The sequence below is a fragment of the Hipposideros armiger genome, unplaced genomic scaffold (genome assembly GCF_001890085.2).
Source record: "Hipposideros armiger isolate ML-2016 unplaced genomic scaffold, ASM189008v1 scaffold_46, whole genome shotgun sequence".
NCBI lineage: Eukaryota > Metazoa > Chordata > Mammalia > Chiroptera > Hipposideridae > Hipposideros > Hipposideros armiger.
In genome coordinates, this window is record NW_017731396.1 from 3,697,971 (window position 1) to 3,718,173 (window position 20,203).

Sequence of the window (20,203 nt, forward strand, 5' to 3'; positions counted from 1 at the left end):
TGGGAGCAGTCCCAGAGCCCCAGTTTCCCCTACGGCCTCCTCCAAGTGACCTGGAGGGGACATGAGTGCAGCCCAGTGGCGGGTGGCTGCATTCAGGGACACTCAGGGAGATTCATGTCTGGACAGCCCCTTGTCCAGGGGTGCCCTTCCCAGGCCTTCCTCCCGGTCAATCCTGCCCCATAGAACTTTTTGCAACAACAGAAACATTCTGTCCTGCACTGTCACGTGTGGCTGATGAGTGCTTGAAATTGGCTAGTGTAACCACAGAACTGGATTCAATGGGAATTTCTTTCGTTTTAGCCACACCAGTGGCTGCTGGGTGCGAGCTGTGGAGCCAGTCACATCTCTGTCCTCCCGCTGGCTCCCATTAGGGGCGGTCCTCCTTTCTCTCAGGTTTTCGGCCCTTCTGAAATTTTTTCTACTCCTTTTCTCTGGCATTTGGCCTTTCTCTTTATCTCACTCCTCTCCCTTGGGCTCCCCGCCTCTGGGTAATTAGCATTAGTTGAATCCTTGAGAAGAGTCAGCTCAAGGCTCACTTCATTCATTCACTCGACAACCACTGGTGCTTGCTGAGGGTCAAGCCCTGAGCCGGTGCTGGGGACGTGGCAGGGAAGAAGACAGACAAAAGCCCCGCCTGTGGAGCTGATGGGACAGTGTGGGGATAGGCTGTTCCCAGACACCTAGCTAGAAGGTGGCGAAGTTGAGACTTGGACCTCAGCAGTCTGGCTGCTTCCCTGCGAGACTGTCTCGAGATCAGCCAAGATTGAGGGTCCCTGTGGCCCAGACCTCCCGAGGGCCTCAGTGCTTGGCAGGGGGGCTGGGCCTTGTTTCTCTGGGGACCTTGGGCAAGTGACTTCGGGGAGCTGCTGGAATGTGGACACTCTGAGCTCTGAAAACTATCATGTCCCAAATGGGACGCTCCTGTCAGCTGGCAGCTTGGAGTGACCACCTTCTATTCCTGGGGGGGACGGGGCCACACCCCGCTGGCCAGGTGACTGCAAGCTGGGGCGGGGCCCCCCAGAACTACACTGGGCTCAGTGGCCACACTGTCAAGTACTTTGTTTTCATTTGGAAAAATCTCCTTCCCCCAAGAGAAAGGTCAAGCAAAGAGGAAGGGGGCTCGTTTTCCTTTATTTTTTAATAAAATGCCACTTGCTCTCTGTGAAGCAGCTCTCTGTCAGCTGCAGCGCCTGGGGGCAGATTAATATTTCAGTCACTTGGGGATTGTGGAGAAAGGCTCGGTGGACATGTTCCTGTCAGCAACTTCTGCCCCAACTCTGCTTGGCCTGAATCCTCTGCCCACCCCACTCCAGCCTTTTTCCCCACGCCCACACCCCGACAGCTCCCACCTGGCCCGGCCAGGGTGGGCCTCATATCCCTGCCCTGGACAGCTTGACGGGTGGGGTCACATAGTTTGAACCACCCTGATTGGCTGTCAGCTTCCATAGTCCTGACCCAGCAGATGCCCCTCCTAGGCATGCTCAGTGGAAGGCAGGGCTGTCGCCCCGGCAACAGTGGGATGGGGACCCGCGGAGGGGGCACAGCTCCCAGTCTAGATCTGCCACTTTCCCTCAGCGTTAACAGAGTCTTTAATAAAAGCCTAAGCGGCAGCCCCACAAATTGACTGTGACAGTCGGTGGAGAAAATGAAGGGCCCCCACCCCCGGCCCAGCCCCCCGCCCTTCTCCTCCAGGAGGCCCTGAGCCTGGACAACTTTGACATAATTTTGCAATAATTATCACTTGAAGAATTGCCACACAGGGGTAAGCGTCACAAGCAATCATGTCAGTGGGGAGAATCGCTGACCAGCAGCCAGGACTCCCCAGGGGCCCCAGCCCACCCGGACCGCTGCCCTCCCTTCTGGGGGTCCCGGTTTGTGCCCATATGAAGCCCGTGGCCGCTCTAACACCGTCTTCCCTCCCCTCCCCTGTAGGAAATGGGCAGCAGGCCACCCCCACTAGGTTTCCCCTGGCCCCGGTGAAGCAGGAGCCCGGTGAGAATGCTGGCGCCCCAAGTGCCCAGGAGGCCTCCCAGGACCGCAGTTTAGACCTGACTGTGAAGGAGCCCAGGTGAGGCGAGGCCGCGGCCTCCCAGCTCTGCTCCCCTGCAGGACGCTCTGGGTACAGCACCCTCAGAACCAGCCGCCAACAGGGGTCAGAGGCCAAGCCCTCCTGGCAAGGGGTCATCCCTCTGCCCAGGCAGATGTAGCAGGCGGGCTGGAGCCCCAGGGCCGGACGGGGAGGGGTGATGCTCTGGGCTCAGTCCCACGTACACGTCTGAGCTAAAGCCCCTTGGTTTGTATGTTCCAGTAATGAATCAAATGGCCACGCAGTCCCGGCAAATTCATCTCTTTTATCCTCGCTTATGAATAAGGTAAGAACCATCCATCACACGCCTCCCATTCCCCCACCCAGAGAAATTAAAGCTGTGCTGGGGGGTGGGGGGATGTGTTTGTTTTTTAATGTTTTGCCTCTAATAAGATGAGTTTGTACCATTTAAATTTTGAGGCCATTTTTCATCGGATATAATTTCAGAGCCACTGCTTACAAATTAATTTAATGAACTGGCTGAAGAAATATATTCCAGCCTCTGACACCCTTTTTTTCCCTTCAGATGGAGGGCTCCGAAAGCTTTTCCAGAGCCCTCTAACTTCTTTTGCGCTTATTTATTTTATTTATTTATTTATTTTATGTATCTTTTTGTTTGTTTAAAAAGGGGTGGGGGAGGGGGCACCCAAGTGGGAGCAAAGCATCAATTTCCACTTTTCGGGTTGAGTAATGGTCTCGGACGCCGTCCACAGAGGTCGCTCCAGAATATTTATTTTAAATAATGCAGGGTCTTTGTAAATTATACATCATCTCAAATATATTTTCCCCCTTCACATGATAAATTTGACTACAGCAAGATTAATTTGGTTACGGTACACAAGTGACTGTTGAGGAGGAAGCTGGGCCTGGGCCGGACCTCACGGGGTGGGGGGCCTGGCTGGGCCCTCGGCGGGGAAGCAGCCTCCCCCTGCCCTCTGCCCGGCGCACCCCCTGCCCGTCTTCCCTCCCAGGCCTGCTTACTCTCATGCTCATTTTCCCTTCTTGGGTCACTGCCCCCTGCACCCCTGTCCTTCCTTCCTGCCTTTACACGGCTTCCCCTCCCTGCTCCCCCTCCTGGCCCAGCAGCATCCAGCTGTCTTGATCTCACCCCATGAGCCGCCCGCCCTGCTCTCCCTTTGTGCGCTTTCTCTTGTTCTCAAGGAATTCATAGGGGTTCCCCCCATCCCTCCTCCTCCTGCACTTCTTTTGAAAACCTGGCAGGAAAATAACCAGGGAGCCGAGAAGTCTGGGGCAAGCTGGGCTGGAGTGTGCGCCCCCAGTCTCGGCCTCCGCTTGAGTGATGGCTCCTAGCAGCACGGGGTTTGTGTGCAGGAGGCCTGGCATCTCCACGGGGCCAAGCCCGGGGCTGCGTCCATTCAGAGAGGGCGCTTCTACAGTCAGAGCTGAGGGAGGCCAGGCCTCCTTCCCTCGCTGCTGCCAGCACTGCCATGCTCTGGTCGGCTGTGAGAGGCCCGAGTGGCCCAGATCTGCTGCGCTCCCAGGGCAGCCAGGCAGGTGTCCTGAGGTCCCCCAGCCCAAGCACGGCCCCTGTCCTCCTCACAGATGTCTCAGGGCAACCCCAACCTCGGCAGCCTGTTGAACATCAAGACGGAAGCAGAGGGGAGCCCCGCCATGGAGTCCTCTCCCTTCCTGGGCAAGGCCGTGAAGGCACTGGCTCAGGAGAAACTGTCAGAGCCCTGGAAGGTGTACCTTCGCAGGTGAGGGGCTTGCTGGGAGATCAAAGGGGAGGGAGTGGCCGTGCCCGCCTGACCTGGTGGCCAGCGCCCAGCCCCGCCACACAGCCCGGGCTTGCCAGATCCCCAGGGTCTCCTCTAACCAGCCGGTTCCTCTGGTCAGGTTTGGTACCAAGGACTTCTGCGATGCTCAGTGTGACTTCCTTCACAAGGCCCACTTCCACTGCGTGGTGGAAGAGTGTGGCGCTCTTTTCAGCACCCTGGACGGGGCCATCAAGCATGCCAAGTGAGTTGGGGTCCCTAGAGGGGGCCCATTGAAACCCAGCCCCATTTATTCCAGCCTGGCTCTAGGCTGAGTGGGGCTGGACGCTGCACAGGCCCCTCACAGCCTTCCATGCAAGACCGTGTGCCATTCCTACTAGGCCTCAGAAGCTGAGTTGGCGTCTTCTTAGAAGGTGCTGCCCGAAAAAAAGGCAGGCTTCCCGTCATTCCAACTGCTCAGCCCCCAGCCGGGTCTTCTGAGCTCACCCAGGCCCAGTGCAGCCATCACTCCTACCACAGATGCTCCCTGCAGAGCCGGCTGAAGAGACCGAACTCTGACCCAGGCAGGGACCCTCAGTGAATGAAGGCCTTTCCTAGCCAAAATATTGCACTTGTAGATTTTCTTTGACCTAAAAACAATGGAATTAGTTTGTAAAACCCATTGAGCTGAACAGTGGCAAGCCCAGCCGCCTATTCTAATTGAACCCAGAACTTGCAAACATTCCAGTCAGATCTTCACTGCTCCCTAAGCCCGGGATCAGGTTCCTCTCACTGCAAGTCTGCAAAAGCACCGAATACTGAGGCCCACCTTTACATTTCAGAGCAGGTTCTGAAAGGCTTCATGTCCCCAGCCCCTTCTGCGTAGGAAGGAGCTAGGGACAGACACATCAGAAGGGTCACACATAGAGAGGTGCAGTTAGGGCTGAGCCAGGGGTCCACACGCAGAACTGGGGGGCACAATTTGCTCTTAGTCCTTCCCTGCTGGTGGGGTCATGACTAACACTGGGGACAACATGGGGACGCCGGGCCCCTAGGCTTCTGAGGCAGGCAGACAGGGCCCACCACCGTCAGGAGTGCCCAGCAGGGAAGGGCGGACCTGCCCAGAGCCCTTGCGAGCCCCACCTGAGACACCCTCTTCTGCCTCTTGCAGCTTCCACTTCCGGACGGAGGGAGGGGCAGCAAAAGGAAACACAGAGGCTTCCTTCCCAGCCTCAGCCGCTGAGACCAAACCTTCCTTGGCCCCCTCATCCCCTCCTGCGCCTCCTGTCACCACAGCCACGGCTTCCTCTCTGGAGGGGCCCACTCCCAGCCCAGCCGCTGTGCCCTCCACCCCTACCCTGCTCGCCTGGAAGCAGCTGGCTTCCACCATACCCCAGATGCCTCAGATTCCAGCGTCAGTGCCTCACCTGCCCACTTCACCCTTGGCAACGACTTCTCTAGAAAACGCCAAGCCCCAGGTCAAACCCGGATTCCTCCAGTTCCAGGAGAAGTGAGTCCCTCGATGAGCCGGGTGTCCCGTGTCCCCCGCGTGTCTCGGGAGTAGGTGCTAGCGAGGGCAGCTGCGGAGGCCCTGCTCCTCAGGCTGCAGTTAGCCCTGGCTGTCGTCAGCCTCTCTGGGACACGGTCATCAGGCGATGTCCTTCTAGCCAAAGATGCTGCTGCTGTGACCTCACTGCCTGTTCCTGGAGCAGGCGGCCAGGGTGGGGGGAGATGATGGTGGCAGTGGCCCACTGTTCCAGAGGGCCAGTGGTGATGCTGCAAGGATCGACCCAGGTGGGCTGGGAGTGGTGGTCCTTGTGTGGCAAGAAAGGCTGCGTCCCCCTCCAGGTTTCCATGTGGGTCTCTTCTGTAGCTCACAACCCATGGCTGAGTCTCTACAAGGCAAGCAAAGCCATGGGTTGGGTGTGAGGGGACGAGGCCCCTCGCCAGGCCCATACCTACCTGCACAGTGGTCTGAGCTCTCAGGGGTGGAAGGGACCTTCCTCACTGGATGGTGGTGGCTACTTGCGGCGAGAACGGTGACTCTGTATCCTTATGTGTGCGGCTTCCTGTTCTCAATAAAAGTAATAAATTGGATGTGAACATACACCACCTGAGTGGCAGCTGTCCTCCCTCTCTGAGCACCTGGGGCTGGGCCCGGGCCCACAGTGTGGCAGGGGACCCACACTCCTCTCCATCCCTCCCCAGCTTCCCTTCCTCCATTCACCTCCCCAGCGTGGCAACCCTCTTAGCTCCCCAGACTTGGTCAGTGTTCCCACGCTGGGTTCAATGTGGGGGGGCAGCTGTGTTGCCAGCCAGGGTAGAAGGCTGGGGCGCAGCATCCGCCATTCCTGTCTGGCAGCCTGGGCAGCAGGGCTCTGGGGCAGGGGCTGCCACTCACAGGGCAGGCCAGCCAGCCACGGGGGCTCAGCCCAGCCTTCCTCCCTTCCCCTCCTACTCCGCCACTCAGCTGGCTTGTGAGGTGCTCTGAGTGGGTGGGTGCCCCAAGCCACGAGCTGACCCTGGGAGCCCCAGCAGTTGTGAGCCTCAGCAAGACCTGACACAAGGGACACATTCCCACTGGCCAAAGCCCCGTGGTAGCAAAGCTTCCTGGTAGGCCTGCCCACTCATCTGCACCCTGTCCGTCAGCCACATCCAGGGCGGTGCCTGTGCCATGCCAGCCAGGCTCTCCCTGGCATCCTGCCAGGGCTGGCAGCACCATCCCTCATTTTCATATCCCAGAAGTTATTACAGCCATCCTTATCTATAATCCTGGGGTGTGGCCATGGAAACTACGTGTCCCAGCATGCAATGCTCTGGGCAGCCTGCATACTGTTATCCCTTATGTACCAGCAGAGCTCCAAAAAGAAGGCAGCAATGCATGCTGGGATCTGTAGTCTCCTTAGGCTGAATCATCCTGTTGAGCAGGAGGGCAACCCAGGCGCCAATCCTCTTGATTGCACCCCCAGGGACTGGGGAGCACAACCCCAACACGAGCAAATGTCAGGACATTGGCGGGGAGGGCACCGGGAATGCCAATGACCTTCTGGGCTGTGGTTTCATTCCAGCGATCCTTGCCTCGCGACGGACTGCAAGTATGCCAACAAGTTCCACTTCCACTGTCTCTTTGGGAACTGCAAGTACGTCTGCAAAACCTCTGGCAAGGCCGAGTCTCACTGCCTGGACCACATCAACCCCAACAACAACCTGGTGAACGTGCGAGACCAGTTTGCTTACTACTCCCTGCAGTGTCTCTGTCCCAACCAGGTCAGTGCGGGGGCAGGGGTGGGGGCAGGGAGGCGCAAAGGGCAGGGAGGTACAGGACCTAGGACCAGCTCCTCCTGGCAGAAACTCCGTTTCTCACACCCTTTTCGGATTGGCCTCCTCCGGACTCTGGAAAGGACAGTGTCTGCCCCTGGGCCCTGAAGGCCCCTGGGCAGAGATTCAGACTGGTGTTTGGTTGGTGAAGTCTGTCATTTCATCTTAACCCTCAGTGGTGACTATATGCTGGGCAGCCACTGTGCCCTTGGCATCATTCTGCCTCCTGGAACTAGCTATGTCTCTTTCCCGAGAGGCCTAGATTTTAAAATAGGCCCATTGGACAGATAGAGTGAACTGTCCATGTCCCAGACAGGAAGGGTAGATCAGATTCACCATAAAGACCTAACCCCTTTATGGTGAGTGCCTTGAGAAGGAGTCTGAGCCTAGATCTAGGTACAGAGAAGAGTGTGGGGATAGACTAGTGATGTCTGCGTAGGTTTCGGCATACAGAGAAGAGTGCCAGGATGGCTTAGTGATGTCTGCTGTGGGTGTGGGACTAGACAGAGATGGCAACAATTCCAGATAAGATCTTTCGGTCAGATGACAAAAGGGAAATACCGCCTTTTAACATGTGAAAGGTCTTTACCTAATTGTGTTTTCTGATTCTGAGCATGGAAGAACATATATGCAAGGGGCCTACCACAGCCCAGAGGCCCGGGGTAGGTGGGAGCTCACAAAAGCCACCTGTCTCTTCCTGACCCTCCTGTTCCTCCCGGCAGCACTGCGAGTTCCGGATGCGCGGGCACTACCACTGTCTCCGGACCGGCTGCTACTTTGTGACCAACATCACCACCAAGCTGCCGTGGCACATAAAGAAGCACGAGAAAGCCGAGCGGCGGGCAGCCAATGGGTTCAAGTACTTCACGAAGCGTGAGGAGTGCGGCCGGCTAGGTACTGAAGGCCAGTGCCGGGGACAGGGACTTGGGGCAGGTGGCAGGGCTGTGGCTCTGGCCCCTGAGGCCCTGGTGGCCTGGATCACCTCTCCTGGCACCTACCTCCTGACCCCACACACCAGGCTCCACGTTTTGTCAAAAATGTCACAGACATCACAGGCCAGGCATTGTCAAATTGGGAAAACAGACAAAACCCAAGAGCCCAAGGAGTGTGGGTGAAGGAGTGTGGGTGACTTGGAGCACTGCGCCCACCCCGGCGGGAATGCCTGGGTCTCAGTGGGGTGTCCAGGCTTAGACTCGGCTCTTTCCTTTGCTTTTCAAGCGGGCTTTCCATAAGTGTTAGGAGCTCCTGAGATTCCCTGACCTGGGATCTCTTTCCATGGCTTTAACCACAGGGTTTTATCCCCATTGACTGTGGTTTGTTTATTTGTTCATTCATTCATTCAGCAGACATTTATTAAGGAACAGCCATGTGCTGGGCTCCATGCTATTGCAGGAGGTTGTGGGGGGCGGTGGCGGTAGAGTTAAGGTTTTTTGGCATCTGCTATGGCTAGCACTGTGCTCAGTGCTGGGGACCTGGTGGGACAAGCAGGTACACTGTGGACTCAGCCCAGAGCATCTGTGACTTGGGGTGATCTTGGGGTGAGAAGGGGTGAGAAGGAGGTGGCCATTGGGCTGGGATGAGGAGGCCACAATGGCCCCAAGCTTGGCGACAGATGCCTCAAATTAACTCTGGGCTCCCAGCAGGGACGCTGTCCCCATCCCAGCCCCGAAAAAGAGCCTCCCCGAGCTTGCCCTAGGGATGCCTGTGGGGAGGGGGCTCCAGGACCAGCAGGCTGCCTCAGAATGGAGCCTCATGTGCACAGGCGGGTAGATACGGGGCAGGAATCTGCCCAAGAAGGGGCCGGAGACCGGAGGGCAGCGGGGAGCCAGGCAGGCTGGGCAGAGACGCCTGTGCTGTAGGCCAGCGCTGTTGTGACTTGGGTGGTCATGGCAGCAGGGTCTTGGGGGAGCAGAGGTGGGGCCACTGCCTGCTGCAGACTGGCCCTTCCATATGGGAAGGGTGAGATACTCAAAATCAACTGCCAGGAGAGAAAGGAAACAAACCTTTCCTTCAAGAATTAATTCAAAAAGAATTCGTGCCCTGGGAGAGGGTTGATTACCATGGCAACAGATGTCAACACTCGGTGGCCTATGCTGTTCCTGGGCTCAGTTTACAGGTGTCAGGGTATTCTGCAGTTGCTGTTATTTACTCAACTTTGGGTGTTTTGGGTGGTAGCTGGAGCCAAACAAAGCTGGGGGATGATATAGGACACCTCGCCAGCTCAGGTGCCATGGCAACAGACAGGCCTTCACCTGCCCTTTGCTGATACTGTTTCAATCCCTCCTGTTCTGTTTGTTCTGAGCCCAGAGCAAAGCAGAGGTGGGAGGGGGTAGGGCAGAAGGCCAGCCAGCCTGCAGCCATCTAAACAAGGTCTGGGGGCTGGCAGCACCAGGCTCTCCCGAGGAGATGTGGGCACAGGTGGCTTGCTGGGAGTTGGCTAACCTACTGGACAGGCCATTAGGGTCCCTTGCCCTGCATCCTGTGGACCTCCCAGTGTTCGAGGCAGGGGATGGGGGCAGCCTGCCATTGTCACATGCCTCTGCTAGGCCGGAGGGGAGACCTAGGCTTTGGGCAGCCAGGTGGCCTACGACTTCCTGGGGGTGGACTGGGGTGGGGTACAAGCCCTCCCCATAGGAATGCCACCAAGGGAGAACAGCCCTTTCCCCGGTTGCCATCTGCCTTGTTGGCCACACTTTCCTGTGCCCAGAACAGTGCCCGACACACAGTAGGTACCCTGAGCTTTGGCCAGCTGGGGGAGGCTCACGGCCAGGCGGGCTGTGTCCACAGGCTGCAAATACAACCAGGTGAACAGCCACTTCCACTGCATCCGGGAAGGCTGCCAGTTCTCCTTCCTCCTCAAGCACCAGATGACCTCCCATGCCCGGAAGCACATGCGGAGGATGCTGGGAAAGAACTTCGACCGTGTGCCCCCGTCCCAGGTGAGAGCCCGGCCGGTACAGGCCGCCCCCTCCCCACCCAGGGTGGCGAAACGGCGTCGCCCTTGTCGCACGCTTGTTTCCAGGTGGTGGGCCCTGCCGCCCGAAGCGATAGCCTGCCCTCTGTGGGCAGCACGGCTCCCAGCCCAGCTTCCTCAGGGCTCCCCGCTTCTTTTCAGGGCCCCCCGAGCCTGATGGACACGGAGACAGACGAGTACATGGATTACACCGGCTGCAGCCCGGGAGCCGTGTCCTCGGAGTCGTCCACCATGGACCGGAGCTGCTCTAGCACCCCTGTGGGCAATGAGAGCACCGCGGCAGGTGAGCTGCGGCAGGGGGCCGGGGGGAGCGGCGGGCCAGGAAGGGGCGGCGGGGGCCTGGGACCTTCCAGCCTGGGCCAGGGCCCTGCTCCCAAGGCCCAGCACTGCTGAGTCCCTCTTGGCACAGGTTCACGGCCAAGTGGCCTCAAAGGGAGACAGGCCAGCGTGCGGCAGAGCGACCTGGTCTGGGATGCAGGCCGCCTCCTGCCATCCTGCCCACCTCCCCAGCACTCTGCCCTCGGTTTCAGCTTCTGGGACAGGACCCAGGCGTGTCCTCCCTGGGAGTTATAGAATAAAGCAGCACAGCCCCAGCCAGAGGGGCCCCCACCCAACCCTGGCACCCGTTCTGGCGCTCCCGCCACCATCCCCAGCGTGGTCCTTGGGCCCCAGGGCAGGGCGCCACCCAGGCTGGGCTCCATGGCAGGCCCTGGCCGAGCCGCGCCCGCTCCACGCACTGCCTCCCTCCCCTCTCTGTCCCCGCTCTTCTTTGTGGCACTTCTCTGCTCCTCATCTGTCCACATATTTTCATATCATACTTGCTTCTGCCATTGGGTTTCTCATTTTGGTTCTTCTTTGTTGGTTTCTTCTTTTTGTTTTGTTTTCTGCTTTTCTCCACCCTCTCCAGGCTGCCCGGCTCCTCCTCCTCCTCCTCCTCCTCCCGCCGCTGCTGCTGGTGACGAGGCTGCCCGCGTGGCTCCGCAGCCCCCACTGACCCCATCCTTCTCACCGGCTGTGCTCCGGGCGCCCCTCCCCTCCCTGCCATGCCTCTTTTCTCCGCCCTGTCTCTCATACTCTCTGCTCAGTGCCACTCTCGGAGCCGCCCGGGGCCTGGCCCGCCCCATCAGCAGCCCACCCAGCTTCCCGCCCGTCACTGCCACTCCAACTCCAGTAAAAAGTGACGTCCCCCTAGTTCAGGACGCTGCAGGTAACTCACACGTGCCTTCTCACCAGTGTCTGCCATCCCAGCTGAACCTCAAGGCTGTGGTGCAGGACCGGACGCTGTTCTGTGGCCTTCCGGGCCAAGGACAGGGCCGCTCTGCAGCCCGCACAGCCTAGCACCCTTAAGACTGGAGAGCCTGGTCTCTGTCCCAGAGTCTGCCCCTCTCGGCCCCTGCTCAGCATTGAGCAGGCCAGAATGTCGCCGCCGGGGTTCCCTGGGGTTCGCCCCATCTCAGCAGTTGGCCAGAGCCCCAAGATGGCTGTGCCTGCCCCACCGTCAGATTCCGGCAGCCAGACAGAGCCTGGCTGCAGAGCCTTCTGCGGAGTTCACCTGGGACCCGACACCAGGGAGGGGCAGATAGGTGTTCTGGGGAAGGCTGCTGGCGCCTGGGACCTGCCTGGGTTCCGAGGGTCCTGACACCAGCCTGAGCCCCCACCCCGGGAGCCAAGCAGGAAGAGGGAGACTGTGGCCCAGGCCCCACGAAGTGCGCAATGGCAGATGTGCCTCCCAGCCCACCACATACACGCTGCCCCGCAGAGATGGGACCTGCCCTCCCCACCCCCATGGTGTACTTGTCACCGGGCTATCCCTCTCCCTCCATTCATTCTGCCTGAGTGCCAGGCACTGTGCCCAGTCCCCGGGGTTTGGCAGAGAGCAGGGCAGGGGGTCCCCCCTTGTGGAACTCAGCCCATGAAAAGCTCTCGCTGGCATAACCAGACCGAGCCCTGTGACCTGACCCGAAGCAGCCACTCCTCTAGATCTCCAGGCCCCAGACCCTCTCTCGTCTCTTCACCTGCTAAGGATGGGTAACTGAGTCTGTTCCCCAAGTGGACACTGCAGCAGGTTGGTGCGGTGGAGGCCAGCGCCCTAGGCAGGTTCTGGGAGGCCGAGCTGGTCAGCCATGTGGGAAGAGCTGCAGGATGCCCCCCACCTGCCTGGCGCTGGGTAGGGCTAGACCTGGGGCTTCTCTGTTGTTTGTGGGGCCTGGGGCAGGGAGTGCCAGGACCACTGCCTGCCACCTCGCTGACTGTACAGCCCCAGGGGCTGGTCTCCCCTCACCCTGCAGCTGGAGGGGCTGCTCTGCCTCCCAGGAAGGGGCTGACAGAAGCACAGCCACACAGTTGATCATGCAGCCCTGACAATGGGGCATCCTGAGTCCAGGGCAGCAGTCGAGGCCGGGGAGGGCGGTGGGCACAGATGGGCACCTATCCACTACCTGAGCCCCTGCTCCAGTCCCAGCCCCTCAGCAGAGCTTCCCTCTCCCTGCTCATGGGCGCAGAAAACCCCAACAAGACCTTAAAGAACCTTCTGGTACCAAGAAGACGGTGTATCTCAGGGCAGGGAGTTACAGCCCCACACAGCCCCAGGGCGGTTGGCACCGCATCTTGCAGGGCAGGCTGGTCCCACATGCAGACAGGCGGTGGTGGGGACTGGTTAGCGGGCAGAAGGAGTGGGCCTGTCCCTCACTAGAGGCGGGTGTGTGATGGCGTCCTGGCCCCTGTCCACCGTGGTAATTACGCGCTGCCAACCTGGACTCCCCCTTCGGCTTCAGTTAGCGCCGAGATGCGTCCTCACTTCCCACCCAAACTGGCCGGGAAGCAGCCACCACATGCCCCGGAGCTGTTCCCTCTGCCACCTGCCACCCAGGGCAGGCAGACGCATGTGCGGTCACCCTGCAGACATGGGTGACGCAAGGGGAAGCCTGGGGTTCCCCCACTATTCTGGGGGACCAGGTAGTGGGAGAGGCCCCCAGAGCCAAAGGAAGATAAGGAGTTTTTTTATCTTTTTATAGGGCCACCATGCCAGATTCGGGGACCCTGGTGGGTGGGATCCTGGGAGCGGTGCACACAGGGGCACTGACCTCCCCTGTCCCTCCCCAGGGAACACCATCTCCATGCCGACAGCCTCGGGGGCCAAAAAGCGTTTCTGGATCATTGAGGACATGTCGCCGTTTGGGAAGCGGCGCAAGACCGCGTCCTCGCGCAAGATGCTGGACGAAGGCATGATGCTGGAGGGCTTCCGGCGCTTCGACCTCTACGAGGACTGCAAGGACGCGGCCTGCCAGTTCTCGCTCAAGGTCACCCACTACCACTGCACGCGCGAGAACTGCGGCTACAAGTTCTGCGGGCGCACGCACATGTACAAGCACGCACAGCACCACGACCGCGTGGACAACCTCGTGCTGGACGACTTCAAGCGCTTCAAGGCCTCGCTCAGCTGCCACTTCGCCGACTGCCCCTTCTCGGGCACCAGCACGCACTTCCACTGCCTCCGCTGCCGCTTCCGCTGCACAGACAGCACCAAGGTCACGGCGCACCGCAAGCACCACGGCAAGCAGGACGTGATCAGCGCGGCCGGCTTCTGCCAGTTCAGCTCGAGCGCCGACTGCGCCGTGCCCGACTGCAAGTACAAGCTCAAGTGCTCGCACTTCCACTGCACCTACCCGGGCTGCCGCCACACGGTCGTGGGCATGTCCCAGATGGACTCGCACAAGCGCAAGCACGAGAAGCAGGAGCGCGGCGAGCCCGGCGCCGAGGGCCCCGCGCCCGGCGACGGCCCCGCCGCGCCCGCCCCTGGCCCCGCGGCCGGCGAGTCGTCGCAGGAGGACGAGGAGGAGGAGCTGGAGCTGAACGAGGAGGAGGCGGACGAGGACGACGACGACGACGACGAGGACGACGACGACGACGAGGACGACGACGACGACGACGACGAGGACCTGCGCACCGACTCGGAGGAGTCGCTGCCCGAGCAGGGGCCGGGGTCGCGGAGCCCGGAGCTGGCGGCCCTCGGCGCCACCGCATCCGCTGCGCCCTCGGCCGCGTCGCCCTAGCTGCGGGGCAGGGTGGGGGGCCGGCCGCGCGCCCCGGGGGCTCGCCCCTGTGTTTTATTATTGTTATTATTAATTTTGTAAGACATGGTATTTATACGTCAAGCTTCCCTCTGTACAGAGCTAGATGTTCGCGGTGGTTGCGGCGTCGGGAGGCGCTCCGGGCTCGGGCCCCCCGCCACCCCGCCGGTGCTTCCGGACCCCGAGTCCGTCTCAGGGCAGAGGCGGGGCCCCCTCTGGTGCTCCGGGCCGCCCCCGCGCCCGCCGCCCGCGCAGCTCCGCGGCTGGAAGGACAGGCTGCCTGCCGAGCGCCCCTTTCTAGCTGCAGTTCGGGATCTTCAGGGAAATAGAAGGTGCTCTTGTCCGGGGTGGGAGCGGGGAGCCGGGGTCCCCGAGGGCGAAGCGGGCTCAGCCCCCGGGCAGCTGCCGCAAGTGCCCCTCCCCGCGGCCGGACCCCGGGACCCACGCCCGCGCCGGTGGGATTCTTCATTGCTCAGGACGGGGACAGGCGCGGGGGGGTCTCTGCGACCCCCACCCCTAACCACCAGGGGCGGGCCGGCACCTGCGGCATCTGGCCTGGCCTCGCACTCGCGCAGCTAAGGCCCTCCCTCCCGGCCCTGGGGGAGGGCGGGGCAGACGGCGTCCGCACGGGTGACACTACAGGGACCGCGGAGGAAACCTCATGGAATTAGCAGAGCCGGGAGCTCCGCGGTCACTTCGCCCCCGCTGCAGGGCCTGGGCCTGGTATCTGCTCCCGAGGGCTGGGGCCCGGAAGGGGCGCCCCTGGGCCTGCTTGGTGACTGCCAGGCGCCAGCCTGGCCCGGTGACAGGAGGCTGCGTTCCTTCACAAACGAAGAGCAGCCCGCGCTGGAGCGCTGGGCTCCGCGAGGGTCTCAGCCACCCAGGTGCTGGGAACAGGAAGGAGGCCGCTGTTTGGGGCTTTAATCAACATGGAAAAAATGCGAGAAAGTTGTACAGTATTTTTCCTGTCAAGGTTATTATTCTACACAGAACAAAAAGAAAAAAAAAAGCGGGCGGGCCGTAAGAGCGCAGACCCGCCTCCGGACCAGCCCTGAGGTTGGAGACCCGGGCGCAGTTGCTCACGTGGGGTTCTGGTTAGCGTTTATTGTAGAGGCCTCACCAGTCTGAGGCCGCTGTCTTTACACTAGCACTGATGGGGAAGCTGTGTGATTCCAACTTTTAACTTGAATTTTGTAGAGACAAGAGAAAAGGACTATTATTGTTGATACAAGTTTGTAGTTAATTTAACATTTGAGTTTTTCTCATTGGTTATGCGTGTGGCTTTATAGGGCTTTTCCCACCCCCCAGTTTGTTTTATTATTTTGTTGGGGATGCTTCTTTGCTGGTGCAACCCACCCAGATTTGGCTCCCTTTTCTAAACATCCCCCCTTCCTGGAGATGATGAGGTCACCAAGCCCGGAGAAGAGGGGCCCCACCTGACAGGCACAAGCCAGGCTAGTGGCGCTGAGGGTGACAGGGACCCAGGGCAGGCAGCCAGCCGGCCCAAGGCCCCGCCTGTTTCCTTCTCTCCACTTCAGGCCACCAGTGGGTCTCCGGTTGGACCCTGAGACTCCACAGGGAGAGAGCAAGGCCCAGCCTGGGGAGGGTCTGTCACCCAGAGCCTCCTTCCCACAGGTCTCCAAGGGGAGCCCTGCCCAGCTGGGGGGCCAGTGGTTTCCTTTTTCTCTTTTTTTTTTTTTTTTGTCCTCTTGGCTGCCCACAGCCAGAAAGCCAGGACCACCTGAACTGGAGAGGGAGCAAGGCGGGAGGAGTGGTCAGATGGAGTGTACCTGATTCAGCAGGAAACATGGTTTTCTAAAACAGCCCCCACCAGAGCCTCCTGAACTTTTGTGGGCACCACGTGCTGCTGCTGAGCATTCGCCCAGACTTTGTGCCCAACCACAGAACCGGTGAGTCTGTGCAAGGAGTTTTGTAAAGGAAAAAAACAAAAACAAACATTTTTCAATGTAGCAAAATCAAACAAAACAAAAAAAAAAGAAAGAAAGAAAAAAGAAGACGCCGACAGTGCGAAGTCTAGCCTTTTGCAACTTCATATTGCACACTAGGACTATAAGCCATTGCTAGCTCATTTTGAATTTTAATGTGTAATTTTTGTTTTATTTTCTTTCTGTGGGGAAAACAATGCTTGATCCACCAATGCTCTTTTTAATGTTTTATAACTATGTATGTGTATATATATAAATATAAAATAATATGTATGCACATATGTGTGTATATATCTATATGTATATACATATATAGATATATAGAGATATATAGAGAGGTTTTGAGACGACAAATGCAGAACGTGAGAACCGAACTGAACAGCGTGTGTGCTCTGATTACTTGAATCTGGTCTCCTCGGCACCTGGTTATTAAGAACTGAATATTTTTCCACTTGAATTTAGTGCTATTAGAAATTTAATATATGTGTTTTATTTATTTGATTTTTTTTTGCATGACTGATGCAAGGTTTGACATTTTCACTCAATAAAAACTGGAAAAAAATCTATCAAGTTATCTTTTATTTTTAAAATCAGCCCCAAGCAGCTGGCGGTGACCCATAACCACGGCCAGGTTCCATGTGCCAGGGCAGGGAGGGGAGGGCAGGAGGGAGTCGGTGACCCTTCGACCCTTGCAGGGAAGGGAGAAGACCTGTGTGGCCCCTGGGATCCGGCCAAGTTCTCCCAGGTGGCTGAGGACAGATGGTGGGGGGCTTGGGCTTGCCCGGCCAAAGGGCGGCCTCCTCCCCCAGTCTTGCCTGAAGGCCCCACATGGGACTCAGGAGCCACCTGTGGGGCAGAGGCAATTGGCATGAAGCCTCCGACCTCCAGCCAAGGCTCCCCGGCTCCCCGGGCCCCCCACCTGGCCAGCCCCCTCCCCTAGGAGCCAGGGCTACTGGGCAGGAGCACTTGGCAGGGTCAGCCCTCTGCCTCCTCCCTCGGCTCCTTCCTCCTTCCTGCAGAGACCTGCCCGGCTGGGAACGGCGTGTACCCGGATCCAATCCGGATGCTGGCCCAGCTCCTGCCTGGAGCACGTGGGGGCAGAGCCAAAGGGGGCCAATTCCTGGGTCTGTAGCCACTGGCCCCAGGCTTGAGCTGCTGGCCCTGGTGGCACCCCCAGAAGCGTGGGTGGTGGCAGCACTCCCACCAAGCCTCGCCCAGCATGCAGGCCTCACGCCTCATTGACCCTGACACTTGTCAGTGATGAGCTGCTTCCCATTAAACCTATCGTCACCTTCGCCATCTTGCCCGCCTTGCCCTGAGCTGACCTCCTTCCAGGTGGCCAGATGTCCCAGGATCTTGGGGAGGGGACAGGTGGGGCCCACCAAGTTCCTCCACTTTGAGGAGCTTCTCACTGGAGGTCGCACCCCTGCCATGAGCACAGCCCTTTCCTGGGACTTCCCGAAGTCCCACAGTGCCCAGCCGGGTGCCACGGCCCCTCCTCTGGCTGGGCACCTCTCCCTCGGGGTCTGCACCTCTCCCTGCTCAACGTCACTTTTACCACGAAAGCTCCTTCTCACCCAGCCCAGCACAGAGGGCCCTTCCCTTCTTTTCTCCTGGAACACAGCCCACAGGCTATTTACATAAATATGTTTGTAACAGACGCAAAAATATATACTTTTTTCTGTCTTATTAAAATGTTCAAGTTGGAACTCGCCTATTGTTTGTGGATATCTCGATTCTGTTAAATAAAACAGTGACTAATTTATGGGATAAAACACAAGTTCAACAAATTAAAGCCATTATTGGAGCTTCACAGGCCCTGGTGGGGCAAGCAGCTTTCCCGTGGGGCCTGAGAGGAGGCAGGGGGCCAAGCCCAGGCCTCAGCCAGGTGGGTGGTGCTGTGACCACAGGGCTCCCTCTGGGCGCTGCAGTGGGGGGCAGCAGGGCAGGGCCCACAGAGGCTTTGGGGGGGGCAGCTCCCAGGGGGCTCCAACTTCAGCTGCCTCTCAGACTCCCTGGAGTGCAGGGGTGAGCAGATGGACATTCAGGGCAGAACTCCCAAGCTGCCCCCTCCTTAGCTGCCCCAAGGTCTTCTGGGCCCAGGTGGACCCCAGCAGACCCACACACGGTGGACGAGCAGGGAGGGCCAGTTTCCAAGTGAGACTCAGGATAAGGCTGGGCCCAGGGCGCAGGGCTCAGGATTATGAGGGCGGGCTCTGTGCCCAGCCCAGAGAAGGGGCACTGGCCCTGAGGCACCCCTCGGAGAAGCCTCAAGGGGACAAGGGCCTGGGACACAGGATGCTGCACGAGGCCAGCCCACTGTCCTGGGTTCCACGCACTGCCCCACATGCGAAGTGCCCCCCACATCCACCAGGAGCTCGTATGCACTGAGACCGTCACCCCCACTCCAGGAGGCAGGGGCCTGCAGAGGCAGTGGCGCCCCACCCCAGGGGCACAGGCCCCACAACACTCCCTGTGGCTTGTTGGACTCAGTAGGAAAAGCAGTAAAACATGTTTTCATTCTGGGGTTTAATTAGCTGCGGTAGTGTGGTGCTCCTACACCCAAACTGAGGCAAATTCAAGACTTCCGTAACCTCGTAGAAAGAGCCAGAACCAGCTGCACAGGCTCAAGCTGAGCGCCGGGGCCGGCCCACCTCCCACAGACCCGGCCGGGCTGGGTGCTCCCAGCAGCTGAGTCATCCATGGGAGCCAGGCCTCAGCACTCCGAAGCAGCCTTGCCCCGGCCCAACGGGACCCCCGGCCACAGAGCAGCCCCTCCTGGAGCCACATGGCCAGCGCGCTCAGCCAACCTGGGCCAAGGCAGCGGGTCCGTCCTCCTCCATGAGGTGGCCCTGGCCCTACAGGTAGCCTGGCCCCAAGGTCAGGGCACAGGGGCTGGTGAATGAAGTGTTGCTGCCCCAAGGCCTGGGTCAGGCCTCCAGGGAGCGGGACAGGCGGCAGGACCCCTCAGATGGGCTGGAGTCCTGGGGACCTTGCCACCCTGGCTGGGAGGGGCAGGCCCCCCCCCCCACCCTGGGATGGGCCAGAGAGCAAGCAGCTCGCGGAGGCAGGCGGCGCCCTGAGCAGCCTGACCCATCTGCTTCTCCTCCTGTGTGCCCACCCCACCCCACCCCACTCGGGGGAGGCCCCTGGCCTCGGGAGGCTTTCTCCCACCAAACGCCCCCCGGCCCTCGGCCCTGCCCGGAGCCCCCCGAGGCCGGCGGCCGCACTGGGATCTTTGAGGCATCCTGGCACTGCCGACGCCCTCAGTATTCTCTCCCAGGGTTGGCGATGCGGAGGGCTTGCACCTGAGTGTCCGAGGTGGATTTAAAATGCGGCGTTACTATAAAGAAGAGCCTCTTAGGACTTGCCAGGGAGCAGGGCAAGGCTTCAGGCATTCTCCTCATGAAATGATAATAAAACCGATTTCTTCTAGAAGAGCATGAACTTTAAGTGCTCGATGAAAGTAAACTATTAAGGTTTGTTCCTGACTCAGGTGAAAGGCACCCCACAGCGCTGGCGCTTTCTAACTCCTTCTGTTACAGAGAGCCTGAGAGCCCAGGGCTGGGGGCTGGAGCGCGGTGGGCGTGGGGGGGCGGGGGCAAAGGGACCACAGATGGCAGGGCCCACAACTTGAACCCTGGGTGCCAGCGGGTGCTAGCTCGTGCGTGAAGGTGGCGCTCACGTCAGCACCACACCCTGGAGGTGTCTGCCCAGTCGCTGCCCCTGGAAGGAGCTGGCGATCCTCGGGTGGGAAACACCTGAGCAGGGGTAGGAGCAGAGGCCGACGAGGCGCAGGGGCAGGGAGGTGTCAGCCAGGACGCGGGTCTACCCCCAGGTGAGCCTTTCACCTGAGGATGAAGTCACCCCCGTTGCAGGGTCTCACCGGCGCCTCTGCGCCTGCTGTGTGTGGAGCCTCCCACCCTCTTCTCTGGGTGCTCTTTGGCAGAAACAATTTTAAACAAACAGACCAAGAAACACTAAGGATTAAGTAAACTCCTGAGGATCAGGTTGTCAGGCCCGTCAAAAAAAACGTCTCCTTCCTCCTTGGGCTCTGGGGCAGAGCTGGGGGAGGGGCAGAATGGGCGGGGCTG

General features: G+C 59.6%; 1 protein-coding gene across 1 annotated transcript in view; it reads left to right on the top strand.

The window, feature by feature from the left end:
- Window positions 1-16,660, top strand: part of CASZ1 (castor zinc finger 1) — a 30,259-nt gene extending 13,599 nt beyond the window's left edge. Inside the window, exons 9-18 of the mRNA XM_019639832.1 lie at window positions 1,933-2,068; window positions 2,309-2,372; window positions 3,650-3,804; window positions 3,944-4,066; window positions 4,973-5,311; window positions 6,870-7,068; window positions 7,842-8,013; window positions 9,907-10,058; window positions 10,235-10,376; window positions 13,196-16,660. Of these exons, the coding sequence (XP_019495377.1) occupies window positions 1,933-2,068; window positions 2,309-2,372; window positions 3,650-3,804; window positions 3,944-4,066; window positions 4,973-5,311; window positions 6,870-7,068; window positions 7,842-8,013; window positions 9,907-10,058; window positions 10,235-10,376; window positions 13,196-14,145 (2,432 nt within the window). The 3' untranslated portion in view covers window positions 14,146-16,660. The remainder of the gene's footprint in view (window positions 1-1,932; window positions 2,069-2,308; window positions 2,373-3,649; window positions 3,805-3,943; window positions 4,067-4,972; window positions 5,312-6,869; window positions 7,069-7,841; window positions 8,014-9,906; window positions 10,059-10,234; window positions 10,377-13,195) is intronic.
- Window positions 16,661-20,203: the final 3,543 nt, after the last annotated feature.